This window comes from Hippocampus bargibanti, linkage group LG12, assembly GCF_051943395.1.
Source record: "Hippocampus bargibanti isolate YZ-2025 linkage group LG12, ASM5194339v1, whole genome shotgun sequence".
NCBI classification, from domain to species: Eukaryota; Metazoa; Chordata; class Actinopteri; order Syngnathiformes; family Syngnathidae; genus Hippocampus; species Hippocampus bargibanti.
This window is the reverse complement of record NC_142745.1, coordinates 20834016-20856189: the sequence shown is the minus strand read 5'-3', so window position 1 is coordinate 20856189 and position 22174 is coordinate 20834016. Positions and strand designations below refer to the sequence as shown.

General features: G+C 45.9%; 1 protein-coding gene across 1 annotated transcript in view; it reads right to left on the bottom strand.

Moving 5' to 3' along the window:
- Positions 1-930: 930 nt before the first annotated feature.
- fgd5a (FYVE, RhoGEF and PH domain containing 5a) overlaps positions 931-22174 on the bottom strand; it is a 38469-nt gene continuing 17225 nt past the window's right edge. Inside the window, exons 3-21 of the mRNA XM_089009805.1 lie at positions 19907-20006; positions 18827-18885; positions 18670-18700; positions 9991-10142; positions 9742-9898; positions 9256-9346; positions 9127-9177; positions 8892-8950; positions 7929-8000; positions 7767-7835; positions 6172-6255; positions 5335-5414; positions 5095-5191; positions 3833-3970; positions 3624-3726; positions 3441-3559; positions 3229-3357; positions 1894-2051; positions 931-1749 (exon numbers count right to left, since the gene is read on the bottom strand). Of these exons, the coding sequence (XP_088865931.1) occupies positions 1713-1749; positions 1894-2051; positions 3229-3357; positions 3441-3559; positions 3624-3726; positions 3833-3970; positions 5095-5191; positions 5335-5414; positions 6172-6255; positions 7767-7835; positions 7929-8000; positions 8892-8950; positions 9127-9177; positions 9256-9346; positions 9742-9898; positions 9991-10142; positions 18670-18700; positions 18827-18885; positions 19907-20006 (1786 nt within the window). The 3' untranslated portion in view covers positions 931-1712. The remainder of the gene's footprint in view (positions 1750-1893; positions 2052-3228; positions 3358-3440; positions 3560-3623; positions 3727-3832; positions 3971-5094; positions 5192-5334; positions 5415-6171; positions 6256-7766; positions 7836-7928; positions 8001-8891; positions 8951-9126; positions 9178-9255; positions 9347-9741; positions 9899-9990; positions 10143-18669; positions 18701-18826; positions 18886-19906; positions 20007-22174) is intronic.

Sequence of the window (22174 nt, the reverse complement as noted above, 5' to 3'; positions counted from 1 at the left end):
TGACAAGACAGACCTGCATGCGTAGGGGTGACGGGGAACTTCCTGGAATACGCCGACAACGACCGTACGGTAGGTGTGGCTTTTAAGGCCAGAAGGCACAATTAAAGGAATGGGGAACAGGTGCGTGAGCCGGGAGAGCCAGGAGGGGAGGGGCGCGCTCCTGACGACGACGAGGATGTGACACATGCACAGCATACAATGTATATAATTGCATACAAAGCATACAATGAAACAATGACCCGACAGCGAATGGTCGTGCCGGGAGTCACTGATTATAACGACCAGCACCTCCCAACCAGATCACGACACTCTGAGATGAATACTTGAGAACACAATATGAGGTTGTTGTTGGCCAAAGCATGTTTGTCAAGAAGCCGGTGGAATCTAGATGTGCGTGTGTGTTTTGGTTGAAAGAAATGGACAAGTTGGCAAAAAAGTTGGCATTGATGAAGAGCTAAATTGAGCAACTCATCTGATGATGGATCTGTTTGAAAGGTTTGTTGCGACGTTTCTGAACTTTGCGTGAGAGGTGAACATTATTACAATTCTTGTTCTTGATCAGCCACATTTATTGTGAAATGCAAACAGCACCGAACGCAAAAGGAGGAAATACATTTGTTGCTTAAAGGACAACCGACAACTGCGGACAAGTTGCGCATATAGCTATATTTTACGATTTAAGGCTCGCGCTGAATATTCAGGAAGTCTTGTTTTCGAGTTGATGACGATCCCCTAAGATATGGTTTAAAAAAAAAACAGTACAGAAAAATACATTGATGTGATGGAAAGATGCTATAATGCGTCTTTTTTACGGTGAGGAGGCGGTCCTTTTCTGACGTCACGTACGGACTCGTCACCAACTCAAAAACAAGACTTCCTGAATGTTCAGCGCGAGTCTTAAAACGTAAAATATAGCTATATGTGGTGCAATCTTATTAAAATATGCCCAGTAGAAGTCATTTGAAGCCATTTTACAAATTATGGACACAACTTGTCCGGAGACGTCGGTTGTCCTTTAAGCTGATGGTCGCTATTCTGCCCCAAGTAATTGCATTACAATGCCCCCTAGTGGTGGAAATAATTAAAACCACTGAAAAAGTTGTGGACTAGACATTTTGAAATATAACAGTGGAGAGGTGTGATCACATCCACCCTGTTTCTTTTGACCTGTACAATTTGCACAATCTGTAAGTACATTTACACCATTATACATTTTCCTGTTTGTTGTGCAAGTTATTTATAAGCCTACATCAATATTTCATCAGTTAAGCATTTCACATGCTTACCATAGAATTGTTGAATGAGCAAGAGAATAGGCCTGTTACATTAATGTAATTTTATATGTATAATTGGATGCTGTACAACATTCATTTTCTTTGTCTGTTTGTATGCAGTTTTACAAGAAAGACTAACTAAAAATACTAAACGGTGGATTCTCATCTTCGTGTTTTTTATTGGAAGATTGTTAAGCTCGCTGTCTACACACCAACATATGGTTAGAGCAGAAGAGTCGCCACTCCGGAATGATGGACGGACCCTCAAGATCAGTCGCCGAGCCAGTGATGGAATCCGTCACTTTGACCTCCTTACCAGGTGGCCGCCGAGACGACCCACCCCACCCCGCGCTTTCCACATTGGGATATTGGCGATGGGGATGAATGGCGGCGAAACAGGTTTCAGGTTGTGGTGAGCGTCCGTCGGCCACACCGGTGCTATAAAACTGTGGCCTCTTCAATGGCGTTGACCCACCTGAAACCAGCATGAAGGGAGGGACAAAGTCAGTCAAAAGCTGACCGTGGCTTGTGACAACAAAATTCCCAAAGCAGAGGAAGGCGGGGCCAACACTTTGCCATTTGACGATTGGTCAGCAGCCACCCCGTGAACGAGGCCCACCTGCGCGCCGTGTGATGATCATCGGCCCTGAAGCTGTAGCAGAGGCTTTTCTTGTGGTACAGATGGAAGACGTTGCTACTCTCGTCCGCCTCCTCAGGCTTCTCGGGCAGCTTGACGCTGAAGCCCCGCAGAGGGAGGCTCTCCGAAGCCACTTGGTCCTTAAAGAAACATTCCGCCCAGTCACAAAGATTTGGCCATGATTTTCCACACGGGATTGACAAGTGGGCAACCTTGACCCCGCATTTTCTCGCTTAGAAGCAGATGGAAGGCCTTCATTTCAAAAGGAGTCCGAGATGACGCATCGAGTAGGCAGCCGTCATTAAGTGCTCTCATGAGCCTTGCTTTTTTTGTTGTTTTTGTGTTTTCTTTTGACAGTTTGTGTTGTTGTGCATCGCGTGGAACGGATACGGATTGTTTTTCAGCATTTTTGGCTACGACATTCATCAAGGAGGAGACTGTGCTGAGCGGTTGTACCTTTTCAGCAGCATGAATATGCCAGTACTGTTTTGAATGGGCGGAATATCGGTGCCATTTGACTGTCATGGCTGGATAACTATGGGGCCATTGTGCTTTTTTGCGCCTGTAATGGGCAACATCTTCACAGCCCCGCTTTGTTCAATGGAAAGGTCGGTGCTGTTGGACAGTCTGCGGCTGGATGGATGCATGGCTTGAGGAGCCCGCGTTAAGAAGAAAGGAGTGTTAGCGCAGAGCGCTGATGTGAACTGTCGCGGCTTGGAATTGAAGCGGATTTATGTGGGGCAGGAGATGTGAGACAATCTATTTTCGTCAATGGATGGTACAACATTTAGCTTGTAGTCGACGTGCACATTCCAACATGATGTCCCTGATACACTGGTGAAAAGACGCTTTGATTCTCTCCTCTTTCATCTAGAACTGCTCCATGTAACAAAGAGGGTACAGAAAGTGCTTAAGAATGAATGACTCTGTGTCTTTGTGTTGTCATATTTGTTAGGTGTGAGTGTGAGAGTGACTGTTGTACGTCTTTGTGTGCCCTGCGATTGGCTGGCAACCAATTCAGACCGCTAAGATAGGCTCCAGCAACCCCCCCCCCCCCCCCCGGCCCCATAATGAGGAATAAGCGGTACGGAAAATGGATGGATAGTTTTTTTTGTTCATTTGACTTCAAGACGGCGCCGCGAGAGTGGCTGCCTTTCCAGCAGCTCATGTATTTTGTTTTTCTACTTTCATTCCTTTGCTGCTGTGAAATGTAAATCTCCACTGCGAGATGAATAAAGGCAAATCCATCCATTCATTTCAATGTGAGGAAACGCACCCCCTGGTGGCGAAGGTGCACGACTGCCCAAGCACCCTCACCTCGCGGGCCGTGAAGGTGTAGAGCACCTTGTCTTTGAGCAGGAACCACAGCCGCTTCCATTTCCTCTTGCTCTTCTTCCGGCGCTGCAAGACGCCACTCATGGTGGAGCCCTCCCCCCCAAGAGGCGACTGCCAAGGTACACGCAAGACCAAGGGGAAGTAAGCATGGTGGTGTGGCGCCAAGAACATTGTCTGACTCAGTGGTATGGCACCTGGTTGAGAGACGGCGCGCTCTTCCTGCTCTTCCAGAGACTTGGCGGCTGCCAGCTTTGGAAGACGACCGAGAGGGTGTGAGTGGCGCGATGGGCGGGCGGACCTGGTGCGCCGACACCTGCGATTGCAAGCCCAAAAGACTTGAGCGTTGCCGACAAAGGAGGTCGGCAGGTCGGCCTCACCTCTTTTCCTTAGCTGGGCCAAGCAGCGCTCGCACACTTTGGCCGGCCGATCTTTGAGGTACTTGAGCGGGAATCTGTTCCTGGAACATGCCCGGCACACAACCTGCGGGTCCCCAATACAAAGACCGCCCGCCGACTGATGTTACGCCGAGAACGGCACCGCGAGCAACAACAGTCCCGCAGTCGGAAATGCCGTCGGGGAGTCCCACCTTGCCGCAGGCGTTGCAGTGGTGTCGTCGAAGAGCCAGGCCAAAGTCTGAGGCGCAGTTGGCGCACGTTGTCGTCTCGGACGGTGGTGCCAGAACCGGGGCGGCTTCGCCCAAGGCCATCCACAGCTTCTCGCGGGCCTGTAGTACCAATAGTACTACAGTGATGCCTCGGTTTACGAACCCCTTGGCTTACGAACTTTTAGGTTTACGAACGTTAAATTTATGAACATTTTACCTTGGCATACGAACTATTTTTCGGGAGACACACGGAGCTGCCACAATGAGTGATGTGTCGTTCGCGAACGAGCCCGTTCTTCGAAAAGAAAATGGCAGCCGGCTTGTTTTGGTCCTCTATTCCCTGCCCCCAGTCATCGGTGAAAGCCACGTGATTGGTCAAGAACGCAGCAGTGAGGGCGGAGGTTTACAGACAGAGAGAGCGAAGCCAATCTCCAAAAAAGAAAATGGCTGCCGACATTTTTTTGTCCTTTATTCTCCACCCCCAGTCTTCGGTTAAAGCCACGTGATTGGTCAAAAACGCAGCAGTGAGGGGTGGTTTAAACATTAAAGAGACAGGCAGACGACAGAGAGAGTGACAAAATCGATAGAAAATAGTGAAATTTGGACTCATGTCAACTTTGACAGATCAAAAGGAGAATGTAGACTGCAAGGTTAAAATTCCCATCAATCAGGCTCCACAAATAACCCGCACAAGCCATCTGTACACTTGATGCAAAAAGCTATCAACCCAGATAAACAGAACACAATTGAAGGGGAACTAGGTAAAATCATCGCAGAAAAAAAACCTACAAGGGATCATTCCTCCAGATGGTGAAAGAAGAAGGCTACGTTCCTCATCAAATGTTTAATGCTGATGAAGTCACTGCCACTCACTGATGAAGTGACTGCCACTCCATTCCAACAATCCATCAATGACCATCACAAAGGTCAATAAAACGACTTTATTATATAGTACAGTTTATGTCTTTTTTTATAATACCATAGCACATTTATTATACATAAAATAAGGTAGATTTTGTGTAGTTTTAGGGCTTAGAAAATTAGAAAGTAGAAAATTACGTTTTATGGGGAACCGGGAACGGATTATTCTCATTTTAATGGTTTCCAATGGGAAATTAATTTTGGGGATACACACTTTTCACCTTACACACTCTGTCTGGGAACCAATTACGTTCATAAGCCAAGGTATCGCTGTATTGTCAGTTCTTGTTCAATGGTGGAACTCGTCGGTTGCTTGGCCTCACCTCGTGACAGGGCCCCCCAAAAGTGCAGAGTCCCGCAGCGTGGTCGGCAATGGCTCGACTGAACGTGTGGAACCAGTCCTCCCGCTCTCCAACCGAGCTGAAAAATGCCCCCCCAACCCCAAAAAGAGACAATGTAAGACAATAACGTAAAAACAGCGGTGGCCGAGGTACAAAACCGTTTCTAAATTTGTATAACACAGTTATACAAACGGGGCTTTGGGGTGCCCCGATTTTATTTACCTGGCTGACAGTGTAATGGTAATATTGGACACTTCAATCTTCAAGCAGTTGACCACATTGCTGACAACAGGTTTGCTCACCTGCATGTTGAAAAAAATAGATACATTTATTTAGCCATATTAAACATTTCTCAAGATACAAAGTTTAATCAGTATAAATATTGCTTTGTTTGTAAAAGATAGATGACAGAACAAACAGATATTGTTGTTTGGAGACATATGTTTCAGGTGCCAGGTAATCGAAGGGGAGCCGGCTGGCAGACACAAAGGCAGTGTGAAACGACAACATGGCCAAACGCTGGACAACGCAGATGAAATGAAGTGACCAAACTAACTCGGCAGGACGCAACTTTTGAACTACCTTCCACCCCACCTGGAGGTCGGGGAAATACCTTGAAAACAGAGACGTGAACCAGATCCCAGGCAGGACCAAATGGGAGACTTGATTTCTTTGTGTGGGCCAAATTTGGATATGCATGTGGTACACCTTTAAATATGGGCGTCTCACTCTCACTTTTGTCTCTCTTACTGATTTGGGGCACACGAATATTTTCTGTGTCAGGGAGCTGAGACCCAGAATTCTGTATTCGATCAAATTGTTAGGAATAAATCTTCTGTAGGCAACTTGCCGGCTTCTTTGGTGATCTCTCTCACAACGAACACACCAATTGCACAATAAGGTAAATATTTAATTCCGTTCAAAATTGTTAAAAGATCAAATGTAATTGTTAACGCTAATATTAGCATGTAATATTCGAACCTAACAGTGTGCATGCGTCACCGTCAACCATGTTTGTTTTTGTCACGGTCCAACTGCCGTCTAAAAAAATCATGGTACCTTCATTCCGGACAGAGACAAGGTGTTCTTCAGCCTGTATTTGCCATCCTGCTGCGGGTAGGTGTACAGCACGATGTCATTCATCTGGTGGATGACACACAGACGGTGGTGTCGGCGCTTGTTCAAAACGATTCCAGAAGTTTTTTCGCCATTTCAACTCGTAGTACCCAGAAATTGCCACCAGATGGCGACAAAGCGATGGAGACGCACGGACGGTCTTTCCCTTTGGCACCAGGCGGTCTTTCCCTTTGGCCCTTATCACACACATTCTGACGGATTCAGCTTGTTTCCTTTCCCAGCATTCACTCAACTTTGCGCTACGATTCGCAGCTACCCACAAGCACATTACAAAATAAGCCAATAAAGGCATTTATTTGCACGGAAGTGGGGAGTATTGTTATTCCCTGAACACAGCGACCAGACCGCCCGTTGTGTTGTGTACCAGAGGTATTTCAACCCCCCACCGACCCACCCTCACCCCAAAAAGGGGATAAGATCATTGGTCGCACCTAACGTGCCCTCCCAGGTACAGGTCCAGACACAGCCCAACAAAAAAAACACGGCGAAGGGGGGATGTCAGCGGACCCCCGGCTTCTACGGCCGACTGTTCTTGGCTTGGCCATCGGTCCCCTCCCAGTACACGGGAAGTAGTTATGTGTCATTCGCGAACGAGCCGGATCTCTGAAGTGAACGAAGAGAGCCACTCCTAACAAGGAGCCAGAAATTGGAGGCAAATGTTTTTCCCCCTCTATTACCCGCCCCAGTCTTCGGTTAAAGCCGCATGTGATTGGTCAAGATCCGTGGTAGAGGAGGGAGGGGAGAATTACAGACACACGCAGCAGTGAGGAGAAGGGGGAAGGGTTAAAGAAACTATAGAAATTTTCAAAGTGGGGACCTGTCTGCTGGAATGGTTTGAGTTCAATGAAAGACACATTTCTCAAAACTTTGCAGAGGAGCTGGGGAGGCACTGCAGGACACATGCACTGTTTTGGAGCCATTTGAGCAGGCCACTGGAGATCAGTGTGGACAGGTACAGTGGACAAATGTTATCACATTATGCTGTTATTATTATTCAATTATTAGCAATTTTACTAGTTGGGTTAATAGCGTTATTCATAGGAAAAGAAAATTAGTGACAGCTGATCATCAGACCAGAGTAACCACAGGGAAAGTGAAAGTTAGCATCCACTAACTGTGCACATATAAATAAAGCCATACAAATAAAAAACATGTGATATAGTGTATTTTGTACATGAGTAATTCGTTTTTCACATAATTCTACATGATTTTAGGTAGTTAATTAATCTAAGCAACAACAAAAAAAACCTGAGGAGCCATTTGGGAGCCGAGCCAAAAGAACCGACTCTCTGAAAAGAGTCGGAATTCCCATCACTAACAGGAAGCCAGGATTCAATGACCCACAGCAAACACCCTGCAAGGAAGACCCCCCCCCCCCCCCAAAAAAAAAAAAAAAAAAAAAAAAACAAAACAAAAACAAGCTCCCAGGGGGAGGGAAGCCTGCTAGGGAGGGGTGCGCTGCCCGCTGGACATTTTTCAAATTGGAGCAAAGTCGGCGATGGCGAGCAAAGAGTTACCAGAAAAAGGTGCCTGGGCTGCCTGCTTTTCCTGGACACCTTCATGAGCGTCCCCTCTTTGACAAACATCTGCCAAACACAACGAACGGATAGGTTGATACCACGCAAGAGGCAAAAGGCGAGTTGGCTCGACGCTTGGTGCCGACGGCTGCTTGTGCTCACCCTGCCTGCCTTCAGGATGTCCTGCTTGCCTTTCATGCTGTGTTCGATGTGGACCAGACGCAGCAGATTCTCCTGAGACGTCAAAGGGAGCAGAAACATTTTCCGCCTTTGCTAGCTGCCCGATGAGTGGGACTTAAAGGACAACCGACGCCCCGGACAAGTTGTATCCATAATTTGTAAAATCACTTCGAATGACTTCTACTGAGGGCATTTTACAGAGATTCCACCACATATCGCTATATTTTACGTTTTAAGACTCGCGCTGAAGTCTTGTTTTCGAGTTGATGACAATGTCTGACGTGATGTCACTTTTGGAACGCCCCTGACTGAGAAAGCGACACACAATGCATTTTGGGTACTTTGTTTGGTCTGAAAACTTTGTGTTGATGGCGAAATTAGAAGGACAACATAAATAACGCGATGGTGAATCGTTGTGTGTTGCACCAAGACTACTATTTGATACTAGTTGACACAAATTCCCAGCAGATAAATCAGCCCATTTCCAACGGAGCTTGGGCGCCATCTTGTGCATTTTCTGGGACGCGACATTGGAGTCCTGACAGCTGGAATTGATACGAAAGGACTTCTTTAATCGATTGCAAACATTTATGCTTTCCTCTTCAGAACTATTTGAATCATATTCATAACTAGATGAGTAACAAGAAAGCATCTTCTACAAATCTGAAGCCATTGTTTTGATTCTAGAGCAAGGCAAAGACGTCCTGGCTTGACATCACGAACAAGGGGGCGGGACCTTCTGAAACTCGCAATTTCCAGGGTCATTTTAAAGTAGTTTTGGGATATTTTAACTTTAAAAAAAAAAAAAATATTGGTGTTTTGCATTTGACTAAAACTATCAGCCTGCGTGTTTTAGGTATTTTAGATGCTATAAAACGTTTTTCTGATGTCAGTTAGGAAACAAAAATATGGTGTCGGTTGTCCTTTAAGGTGTTTGTGGCTTACCCCCTCTTTCAGGTTATCATTTGCCTTGTCTGCCACCTCGGAAACAAACGCTAAGGCAGCTGCAAGACAAGCACAAAAACAATGTCCAAGCAACACAACAAGACAACACAACAAAAAAAGCCCGTGGGGTGGAGGAAGGTGGGTCTTCTGCTGCCATTTGGACCCGCTTGCACGTGATGTAATCGAACATCTGAGGGTTTCCTGATTTCACGGATTGCGCGGCAGGGCGGGGTACCTTGCGTGTCCTCATATTCTTGACAATCAGGGGAGAGGTTGTTCAGGTAATCTACGGAGCAGAAAGAGCGAGCTGTGACGAGGCTCCACCAGGAGACGGGTAGTGGGGAGCTTTGTTGCCACATGGTACCTGTGAGGAGCATCCCGTACTGAAGGACTCGGACCAGGACCTGCAGGAGCTGCTGTTTCAGCGGCACCTCGGCACCCTCTGCGCTTCTCCTCTGCAAGATCCCAAAATACAAAGGCAACAAACAATTCAGGATTGTGTGTCTGTGCACAGTTTTCCTTCGTCTGCACACACCGCAACCTCGTCCACGTTTCGTCTGTGTAAGCTCTCAGTCATACAGGAGTGGTCCATCGAGGAGAAGGTTTCTTCAGCCGTCATCTGTACTTCTTTGAAGGTGTCGGACGTTTCGCAGAGGTTTTGTCAGCGAACTAAAACTTTAGTTCGCTGACAAAACCTCTTGGATAAGAAGCGAAACGTCCGACACCTTCAAAGAAGTACAGATGACGGCTGAAGAAACCTTCTCATCGCTCGTCCACTTTTTCATTTCACAAAGTCACACGGTGGAGCGCCAGACGGAGATGAAAGGGTGACGAGCGGATCAAATTTCACCTCAAATTTCTTGACGGTGGCGGCGAAGGTCGGGTTGACCTTGCAGCTCTCCTCCAGCAAAGACGCGCTGCGCTCATACTCGGAGATGAAGGTATCGAACAGCCGGAAGTCCTCGCGATGCGACAAGATGACATCCGCCACTCTCTGGCCTTCCTCCCTAGACACGAAGGGACAAGGGACCGCCCACCGCCGCTTCCTTCAGGAGCCAAAAACTAAACGTTCGGGGAAAAGGAGACGAACGTGTCGAACCAGTGATGAAGGCGCTCCTCCAGCTCGGCGAGGATGCTGGCGTGGAGAGCCAAAGCCTCAGGGAGGACGCCCAAGATGTCCTCCAATCTCTGAGCATCCAGAAGTGGACCCCCGTCCTCTGCCTCGGCTTGCTCCACCGCTGGCTTGAAGCCCTTCACAAGACACACGCGCACAAAAAGTTAAAGTTAAAAAGTTAGCTCCTAAAAATGAAAGCGATGGCAATAGGACCAGGCATGGATTTAAAGGACAACCGACACCTCCGAACAAGTTGCATCCATAATTTGTAAAATTACTTCAAATGACTTCTACTGAGCGCATTTACAAAGATTCCACTGCATATAGCTATATTTTACGTTTTAAGACTCGCGCTGAATATTCATGAAGTGTTGTTTTCGAATTGATTGTTAATTGAAGTGACGTCACGGAGGGAACGCCCCTGACCGAGAAAGCGACACACAATGCATTTTGGGGACTTTTTTAGTCTGAAAACACTGTGTTTTTTGCGAAATTAGACGGAAAACTACATAAATAATGCAATGGTGAATCGTTGTGTGGCAGCAAATTGGGGTAACACGCATAAAGAAGATGTAAATTGACACAAATTCCCAGTGGACGAATCAGCCCATTTTCAACGGAGCTTGTGCGCCATCTTGTGCATTTTCTGGGCGCTACATTGGAGTCCAGATGGCTTGAATTCATACGAAAGGACTTCTTTAATCGATTGCAAACATTTATGCTTTCCTCTTCAGAACTATTTGAGTCCTATTCATAACTGGATGAGTAACAAGAAAGCATTTTTTCCTAATCTGAACTCTCTGAAGCCATTGTTTTGATTCTGGAGCAAGGCAGTTTGTGACCTAACATGACATCATGAACAAGGGGGCGGGATTTTCAGAATTTCCCCAATTCCGAGCTCATTATCGTTTACCATCCCCCCAAGCAGTGTACAACAATGGTATGGCTGATGAGTTAAATACATACTTTTGCCGATTTGAAAAGGACACCCCCATTTCCCTGGTCTGCCCACCATTACCAGAAACTACCATATCTCCGCCCTCTGCCCTACAGATCCATGAAATGGACGTTAGACGGCTCTTCAAGCAGCAGAAGATCAAGAAAGCTGCGGGACCTGACAGAGTGTCCCCCTCCTGTCTGAAAGGCTGCGCTGACCAGCTGGCTCCGGTCTTCACACAAATCTTCAATAGATCCCTGGAGCAATGTGAAGTTCCATCCTGCTTCAAACAGTCTACTATCGTCCCAGTTCCAAAGAAACCAGCACCCTCAGGATTGAACGACTACAGACCTGTTGCTCTGACGTCTGTGGTCATGAAGTCCTTTGAACGCCTCGTGCTGAACCACCTAAAGAACATCACCGGACCTCTTCTAGATCCTCTTCAGTTTGCCTACCGGGCAAACAGGTCTGTGGAGGATGCAGTCAACATCGGACTGAACCACATCCTCGACCACCTTGACAACACAGGAACCTACGCAAGGATCCTGTTTGTGGACTACAGCTCTGCGTTCAATACAATCATCCCAGAACTCCTCATCCCCAAACTTCTCCAGCTTGGGGTGTCCCCCACGATCTGCCAGTGGACCCTCAGCTTCCTGACAGGACGGACACAAGAGGTCAGACTGGGAAATATATCATCCACAACACGAACCACGAGCACTGGAGCCCCGCAGGGATGCGTCCTCTCTCCACTGCTCTTCTCTCTCTACACGAACGACTGCACCTCAACGCACCCAGCTGTCAAATTCATAAAGCACCACGGTCATCGGTCTCATCAAAGACGGCGACGAGTCTGCGTAGCGACAACAAGTGGAGCAGCTGGAGCTCTGGTGCAGCCGGCACAACCTGGAGCTGAACACGCTCAAGACAGTAGAGATGATCATGGACTTCAGGAAACATCCATCACCACAGCTACCCCTCACACTATCCAACTGCCTTGTGTCAACCGTTGAGACCTTCAAGTTCCTGGGAATAACAGTCTCCCAGGACATGAAGTGGGAGGTCAACACCAACTCTATCCTGAAAAAGGCCCAACAGAGAATGTACTTCCTGAGGCTGCTAAAGAAGCATGGCCTGCCACAGGAGGTGCTGCAACATTTCTACACGGCTGTCATCGAATCCATCCTGTGTTCTTCCATCACCGTTTGGTTCGGGGCCGCCACAAAAATGGACAAAATCCGACTTTAACGGACAGTTAGGACGGCGGAAAAAATCATTGGCACCGCCCTACCCACTCTCGAGGACTTGCACACTGCAAGAATCCAAACTAGGGCGCGGAAAATCCAACTGGACCCTCCGCACCCTGCCCACCACCTTTTCCAGCTACTCCCCTCAGGCAGGCGCTACCGATCCATGCGCACCAAATCCAGCAGACATTTAAACAGCTTCTTCCCCCAAGCCATTAACTCTTTGAACTCTTTGAACTCTTCCAACAGTAGCCAAAATGGAACTGTATAGTGCCACTTAGCAGTTTTTTTGACGACGATACTAGTGCTGCGTGTTCTACCGGAAACAAATTCCTTGTGTGTTCTACATACAGTAAAGTCTCGTTATATCGATACTCAAGGGAGTCCGAAAAAATATTGATATAACCGGGACTGTCGATATATCCGATCCTGCGCCGAACTGCATTAAACAAAAGCCGCCAAAAGAGGGCAGCCAAGCGCCATATAAGAAACGGAGCTGGCCATTAGCTCCCTTTTTTGTTCCCCCAATGTTGCCTCAAAATGGCACATATGATTCTTTAATGATTGTAAACATGTATGCTTTAATCTTCAGAACTACAGTGTATTTGAAACATATTCATAACTGGATGTGTAACAAGAAAGCATATTATCCGAATCTGAAGCCATTGTTTGGATTCACAAGCAATGCAAGACGTCTTGGCGTGAAGTCATTTTTATTTGCATTTGAATAAAAAGTGACATCGGCTGTCCTTTAATACACAGTATGGAATGTTAATAATTTTCAAAATCATCACGCTTCAGCAGACAAAACAAGAAACATTGTTGCAAAAAACTATTGCATTCATATACAGTACAGTGGGCATGTACATAACACAACAGGGAAACTGCAACGCTTACATCTTACTGTATTATGTATACAATTTAAAAAAGTCATCAATCTTCTTCTGCTTCCCATTTTTACCTTTTAACACAAACACTTCAATCTCGTCTGCTACACACGAGCTAGCGTCTGAAAATGAAAATGGCTCTGCTACATGGGTGCTGGGCACGTAACCAAGTCACCTGACCAAGTTGACCAATGGCGCGACTGATGGCGTGACACGTAACCAAGACACGTGACCAAGTTGACCAATGGCGCGACCGATGGCGTGTCACGTGACAAAGTCACACGGCCAAGTCGACCAATAGCGCGACCGATGGCGGCTCATGTGACCAAGTCGACCAATGGCGCGACCGATGGCGGCTCACGTAACAAGACACGTGACCAAGTTGACCAATGGCGCGACGGATATATCGATGTAAACAACAAAAATGGCCGGCGGGGGATGAAAAGGAGCACCGTAATAATTATCGTAACAACCGGGTATCGTACTAAACGGTACTAATTATACATAAAAAGACTAGAAATGTGCAAGGGAAACGAAAATAATATCGTAATAAGCGGTACTATCGATATAACCGATATCGATATAACGAGACTTTACTGTACTTGGCAATAAAGATGATTCTGATTCTGATTCTGATTTTGTGGCAGTTTTGAGACACTTGAAGTCATTTTTTTTGGTGTTTTGCATTTGACTAAAAATATCAGCCTGTGTGTTTTGGGTATTTTAGATGCTATAAAAGTTTTTTTTTTTTTTTATGTCAGTTAGGAAACAAAAAAATGGTGTCGGTTGTCCTTTAAGGGAGCCGTCGAAATCAAGTGGGATGTGCGCTTGGCGTGCGATTTTTCTGCCCGTCAGAGGTCGCAAAGAAAAGCAAACTCAGGAGCTGTCATGCCACAAATGACTTGAAACAAGGAGCGAAGGAAATTCCTTCTAGGACAATGGAACAATGGCTCATATAAGCCCCCCCGCTGCCCTTTACGGAATTCCAAAAGTTATTTGACCGTGGTGTGGACGGAGAGCACCTACTCTGGAGGACTTGCACACTACAAGAACCAAGACAAGGGCACGGAAAATCCTACTGGACCCTCCGCACCGTGCCCACAACCTTTCCCAGCTATTGCCCTCAGGCAGGCGCTACCAATACATGCGCACCAAATCCAGCAGACACTTAAAGGACAACCGACGTCTCCGGACAAGTTGTGTCCATAATTTGTAAAATGGCTTCAAATGACTTCTACTGAGTGTATTTTAATAAGATTCCACCGCATATAGCTATATTTTACGTTTTAAGACTGACGCTGAATATTCAGGAAGTCTTGTTTTTGAGTTTGTGACGAGTCCGTACGTGACGTCATGAAAGGACCCCCGCCCTGACTGACAAAAAGACACATTGTAGCAGTCCTTCCATCACGTCAATGTATTTTGCTGTACTTGTTTGGCCTGAAAACCTTGTGTTGCACCCAAAAGCCGCCAGAAGAGGGCGTCCAAGCTCCATATAAGGAATTTATCAGCCTGTGGAAACGGAGGTGGCCACAGGAGGTCGCCATTTTGTGCCTCTTTTCTGGGACGCGACATTGCAGTCCAGATGCCTCAAAATGACACGGAATACATTCTTTAATCGATTGCAAACATGTATGCTTTCCTCTTCAGAACTATTTGAATCATATTCATAACTGGATGTGTAACAAGAAAGCATATTCTCAGAATCTGAAGCCATTGTTTTAATTCTCCAGCAATTCAAGACGTCTTGGCGTGACGTCACGAACTGGGGGCGGGACTTTCTGAAAATGGCCAATTCACAGCTCAATTTTTGGCAGATTTTAAGTCATTTTTATTGGTGTTTTGCATTTGAATAAAAATATCATACTGCGTGTTTTGGGTATTTTAGATGGTATAAAACGTTTTTCTGATGTCAGTTAAGAAACAAAAAAGTGACGTCGGTTGTCCTTTCAAGGACAACCGACACAATTTTTTTTTTCCTTTTTTTATTTTCAAAGGAGTCCAAGATGGCGCCCGAGTAGGCAGCTGTCCGCAAGTGCTCTCATGAGCTTTGCTTTTTGTTGTTGTTTTTGTCTTGTTTTGTGTTTTCTTTTGTCACTTTGTGTTGTTGTGCGTTGTGTGGAATGGATACGGATTGTTTTTCAGCATTTTTGTCCACGACATTCATCAAGGAGGGGCACCACCTTTTCGGCACCATGAATATGCCAGTACTGTTTTTGAATGGGAGGAATGTCGTTGCCATTCGACTGTAATCGCTGGACACCACAGGGGCCATTGTGCTTTTTTGCGCCTGTAATGGGCAGCATCTTCACAGCCCCGCTTTGTTCAGCGGAAGGTCAGTGCTGTTGGACAGTCTGCGGCTGGATGGATACATGGCTTGAGGAGCCCACGATAAGAAGGAGTGCCGATGCGTATGTGGAACTGTCGCGGCTTGGAATTGAAGCAGATTTATGTGGGACAGGAGATGTGAGACAATCTCTTCGTCAATGGATGCTACAGCTGCGTGTTTGCTTTCAACATTTAGCTTGTAGTCGACGTGCACATTCCACCATGATGTCCCTGGCCCACTGGTGAGAGACGCTTTGATCCTCTCCTCTTTCATGTGAAACTGCTTTGTGTAACAAAGAGGGTACAGAAAATGCTTCAGAATGAATGACTCTCTGTGTCTTTGTGTTGTCATGTTATTTGTTATTTAGTTTTTTTTTGTTCTTTTGACTTCAAGACGGCGCCGCGAGAGTGGCTGCCTTTCCAGCAGCTCATGTATTTTGTTTTTCTACTTTCATTCCTTTCATAACTTTGCTGCTGTGAAATGTAAATTTCTCCACTGCGAGACTAATAAAGGCAAATCCAATCCAATCCAAAGTCCCGCCCCCTTGTTTTTGACGTCACTATTGGTCACACACTGCCTTGCTCCAGAATCAAAACAATGGCTTCAGAGAGTTCAGATTCGGAGAATATGCTTTCTTGTTACTCATCCAGTTATGAATACAATTCAAATATTTCTGAAGAGGAAAGCATAAATGTTTGCAATAGATTAAAGAGGTCCTTCCGTATAAATTCGAGCTGTCTGCAAGCGATGAAACTGGTGAAGATCTGGACTCCAATGTAGCGCTCAGAAAATGCACAAGATGGCGCCCAATGGGCTGATTTGTCCGCTGGGAATTTGTGTCAACTTAAACCTTCTTAATGTGTGTTACCACAATTGGCTGTTATTTATGTAGTTTTCCTTCTAATTTCGCAATCAACACAATGTTTTCAGATGAAAAAAAGTACCCAAAATGCATCGTGTGTCCCTTTCTCGGTCAGGGGCGTTCCGAATGTGACGTCACTTAGGGCATGGTCATCAACTCGAAAACAAGACTTCCTGAATATTCAACGTGAGTCTTAAAACATAAAATATAACTATATGCTGTGGAATCTTTGTAAAAAAAATCTCAGTAGAAGTCATTTGGAGTGATTTTACAAAATATGGACGCAACTGGTCCCGAGGTGTCGGTTGTCCTTTAAACAGGTTCATCCCTCTGAATCAGAATCAGAAAGCCTTTAATCGTTCCACAATGGGAAAATTTGCAGTCCACAGCAGCAATTTGAAAGGGGATTGTAAAAACACTATCAGGATGAGGGTGGGGTGAAAGGATAAAAAAACAAGATATTCTAAGCATAATAAAACATGTCAAAAGACTGAGGGGTATACATACTGTAAATGCAAAAATGTTTCATAAAAAAATTGTACATAGTGCAAGTATCGAAGAAAAATCTGGCCATTAACTCTCTACACAGTAATAATAATAATAATAATAATACATAAAACATATTTTCCTTTCAGATTTTCCCTTCAGGGGTCACCACAGCGAACCATCATCCTCTTCTCTCACACCATCTGCCTTCACGTCCTCTTTGACCACATCCATAAACCTCCTCTTCGGTCTTCCTCTCGGTCTCCTGCCTGGCAGTTTAAGATTCAGCATCTTTCTCCCGATATATTCGATCTCTCTCCTCTGGACATGTCCAAACCATCTCCGTCTGGCCTCTCTGACTTTCTCTCCAAAGCCTTTAATATGAGTTGTCCCTCTAATGTACTCATTCCTGATCCTATCCAACCTGGTCACTCCCAAAGAAAACCTCAACATATTCAGATCTGCTATGTCCAGCTCTGCTTCCTGTCTTTTCTTCAGTGGCACTGTCTCCAGTCCAAATCATGGCTGGTCTCACCACCGTTTTATAAACTTTTCCTTTCATCCTAGCTGAAAGCCTTCTATCACACATCACACCTGAGATTTTTCTCCAGCCGTTCCAGCCTGCCTGGACACGCTTCTTCACCTCTTTTCCACACTCTCCATTGCTTTGGACAGTTGACCTCAGGTACTTCAAAATCCTCCACCTTCTTTATCTCTTCTCCCTGTAGCATCACTCTTGCACTTGGATCCCTCTCATTCACACACATATATTCCGTCTTGCTGCGACTGATCTTCATTCCTCTCCTTTCCAGGGCATATCTCCACATCTCTAGTTTCTCCGCCACCTGTTCCCCGTTCTCGCTACAGATCACAATGCAAACATCATGGTCCAAGGAGATTCTTGTCTAACATTGTCTGTCATACTGTCCATCACCATAGCAAATAAGAAGGGGCTCAGAGCTGACCCCTGGTGGAGTCTCACCCCCACCTTGAATTCCTCCGTCACACCGACAGCATACCTCACAACTGTCTTACAGTCATGATACATGTCTTGCAATACTACTACTACTACTACTACTACTACTAATAATAATAATAATAATAACAAAACATTTCATTTCCAAGCGCCTTTCAAAACTCTCAAGGTCACTTTACAGTGACAGGATAAATTTTTCTGAGGGCATCGGCAGCCACACGCGGCAGTGTTCACTCAACCTCGAAGTAACTCAAATAGATAGCAAGCTAGCTAGCTAGCGAATAGATAGTTAATAGCTAGCGAATAGATAGCCGATAGCTAGCGAATAGATGGCTAATCGCGAGCTAATAGCTAGCGAATAGATCGCTAATAGCCAGCGAATAGATAGATATTAGCCAGCGAACAGATAGCTAATAGACAGCGAATAGCTAGCTGTTCGCTAGCAAATAGCTAGCCACTAGCCAGCGAACAGTTAGCCATTAGCCAGCGAGTAGATAGCCATCAGCCAGCGAATAGATAGCTCTTAGTACTTGAGACGTGAAACAAAATGGCAGACCAAACAATGAACACCTCTGAAGATCATATACGTAATGTAAACAAAACAAACACCAGAAGAATAATCATAATAATACATTTCAGTCACCAAAATCTAATTGTATCGTGTCTATTGTATCTTGTATCTCCAGCTCTGATCTCCATCGTCACTGATCTATAGAATCTCCAGCATCAAACACGTTGATGATTCCGATTCTGGCTAAGTCAAGCTCCGAGGCGAGACAATGGTATCAGTGAAGGCACTTTGCTGCTGGCCCCGTCGCGTTCGCTTTGTCGGGACGGGAAGTTGCTCTCGCTGCAACAACATTGATAAAGCCGGCTTTGCGGGCGGAGGCCAGGGACTCGACTCACGTGACAAACGGTTTCAGGAAAGCAAGGTTTTTACCTCTTGAAGGTACTTGAGGGAGCTGACGTGTCTGCGAGTAGACAGAAAAGACACAGTGAGAGCGGAGGATGAGATTGGCACTGCGCTGGAGAAGCTTTGGCGCGGGTGCTGGCGTTTGGGCCTTTATTAGCTTCATTTGTCGTGCGCCGATACTCACAGTCGTTCCGAATCCAGCAGTTCCTTGGCGACGTAGAAGGCTTGGCATTGCCCGTTGGCCTGCATGAGATCAGTGACGGATGAGAGGGGAAACAAAAGCCCCCAACCCCTAGTCCCCACCCCAATTTGGTCTGGTGTCAGAACGAGACTAATTACAGTGATACCTTAGCTTACGAACTTAATTGGTTCCCAGACAGAGGCTGTAAGGCGAAAAGTGTGTATTGCAAACATTAATTTCCCATAGGAAACCATTAAAATGAGGATAATCCAGCCCCAGGTCCCCATAAAACATATTTTTCTACTTTCTAATTTTCTAACCCTTAAAACTACACAAAATATACCTTATTTTACGTATGATAAATGTGCTATGGTATTGTAATTAAAGAAATAAACTGTACTGTATAATAAAGTCATCTTATTTACCTTTGTGATGGTCGTTGATGGCTTGATGGAATGGATAGCTTTTTGCATAAAGTGTATAAATAAAATATCAATAAAGTTGAAACGAGTCCAAATTTCACTGTGTTTTCTATCCATTTTCTCACTCTCTCTCTGTCGTCTGCCTGTTTATTATTTTTTTTTTTGCAGCTCTGTGTTTCTGTAACCTCCCACCCTCTCACTGCTGCTTTCTTGACCAATCACGTGCGCCTTTAACCGAAGACTGGGGGCGGGGAATAGAGGACAAAATAGTCTGCTGCCATTTCCTTGTTAGGAGAACGGGCTCGTTCACAAACGACACATCACTCATTGTGGCGCTCCGTGTGTAACCCGAACAATAGTTTGTATGCCAAGATTAAATTCTTGTGAATTTAATGTTCGTAAGCGGAAAGTTTGTTAGCCAAGGCGTTCGCAAGCCAAGGTATCACTGTATTTCATGAAAGTGCGACACAGACAGATTCAATACAGATGCATAATGCAAGAGCGTGTTTGCGGCGTGACAACAAACATGACACGCAAAATGTGGTGGGCCTGTCCTGTGCAGCTGTGACGTTTGCACATCCCAACGCATTTAGATGGGAAAGCCTGGCGGGCAACTTTGAGCGGGGCGGGAGGTGATTGGTCTGTCTGTCCCCTAACTCACCGGCCCATCAGAGCTTTGCTCGGTAGCGCCTTCTTCCTCTTCCGACGTGCGTCCGTGCTCCTCCTCGGCTGAGCTCAGCAGGAAAGGTTCACTGTAGGCGCTGCAAGAACGTAAGAGAGACAAAGTCCAACATCAGAAGGCGGGCGGCGGTGAGTTAACACTTTCCAAAACAAAAAAGACGGAGGGGCTGCGCGTGACATTAAAACCAACTCCCCCCCTCCCAACTCATGCTTTTATCCATGACAGAGTAGCACATGTCCAGCGATAATCCTTCCATCTCGAGGGTCCCCCACTGTCACTGGGTTCTGGTGTAATCCCTTTAATGCGTCCTGAGGTCCAGATTAAAATTCTCCCCACCATTAAAGCCCACTTAGTACGTATGTAGGCGAAGTGTACTGTTGCCCATTTTTAAGAACATGGGAGATGTGCCGAGTTGGAGTAACTACAGAGGAATAAGGTTGATGAGCCAGACAATTAAACTATGGGAAAAAGTATCGATGAGAAGGTTTCTTCAGCCGTCATCTGTACTTTTTTGAAGGTGTCTGACGTTTCGCGAAACGACTGAGATCTTACACAGAGGTATGGGAAAGAGTTGAAACAAGACAAAGAGCAGACGTGAGCATTTGTGAAGAACAGTATGGTTCCATGCCAAAAAAGAACACGGCAGATGCGGTGTTTGCTTTCATTTGCTGATAAAGAAGTACAGAGAAGGTCTTTGTAGATCTGGAGAAAGCGTATGACAGGGTGCCCAGAGAAGAGCTGTGGTATTGCATGAGGAAGTCTGGAGTGACAGAGAAGTACGTCAGAGTGGTGCAAGACATGTATGACGACTGTAGGACAGTCTTAAGATGTTCTGTCGGGTGACGGAGGAATTCAAGGTCGAGGTGGGACTTTTTTGCTATGGTGATGGACAGGCTGACAGACGAATTTAGACAGGAATCTCCTTTCATGATGATGTTTGCAGATGATCTGTAGCAAGAGCAGGGAATGGGTGGAGGAAAAACGAGAGATGTGGAGGTATGCCCTGGAAAGGAGAGGAATGAAGGTCATTATCAGCAAGACGGAATATATGTATGTGAATGAGAGGGATCCCAGTTCAAGAGTGATGCGACAGGGAGAAGAGATAAAGAAGGTGGAGGATTTTAAGTATTTGGGGTCAACTGTCCAGAGCGATGGAGAGTGTGGAGAAGAGGTGAAGAAGCGTGTCCAGGCAGGCTGGAGCGGCTGGAGAAAAATGTTGAGGTTTTCTTTGGGAGTGACCAGGTTGGATAGGATCAGGAATGAGTACATTAGAGGGACAACTCATATTAGAGGCTTTGGAGACAAAGTCAGAGAGACCAGACTGAGATGGTTTGAACATGTCCAGAGGAGAGAGACTGACTATATCGGGAGAAGGATGTTGAGCCTTGAACTGCCAGGCAGGAGACCCGAGAGGAAGACCAAAGAGGAGGTTGACAGACAGACGATGTTAGACGAGAATCTCCTTGGACCATGATGTTTGCAGATGACATTGTGCACTGTAGCGAGCGTAGGGAATAGGTAGGGTAGAAACTAGAGACGTGGAGGTATGTCCTTGAAAGGAGAGGAATGAAGATCAGTCACAGCAAGACGGAATATATGTGTTGAATGAGAGGGACCCAAATACAATAGTGATACTACAGGGAGACGAGATAAAGAACGTGGAGGATTTTAAGTACTTGGGGTCAACTGTTCAGAGCAATGGAGAGTGTGGAAAAAGGTGAAGAAGCGTGTCCAGTCAGGCTGAAACAGCTGGAGAAAAATGTCAGGTTTGATGTGTGATAGAAGGGTTTCAGATAAGATGAAAGCAAAGGTGTATAAAACAGTTATGAAACCAGCCATGACGTTTGGACTGGAGACAGTGCCACTGAAGAAAAGACAGGAAGCAAATCTGGAGGTAGCAAAGATGAAGATGTTAAGGTTTTCTTTGGGAGTGACCAGGTTGGATAGGATCAGGAATGAATATATCAGAGGGACAACTCATATTAGAGGCTTTGGAGAGAAAGTCAGAGAGGCCAGACTGAGATGGTTTGGACATGTCCAGAGGAGAGAAAGTGACTATATCAGGAGAAGGATGCTGAGCCTTGAACTGCCAGGCAGGAGACAGAGAGGAAGACCGAAGAGGAGGTTTATGGATGTGGTCAAAGAGGACATGAAGGTAGCGCGTAGTGTGACTGAAGAGGATAGACAAAACAGGGTTAGATGGAGGACATTGATTCGCTGTGGCGATCTCTGAAGGGAAAAGCCGAA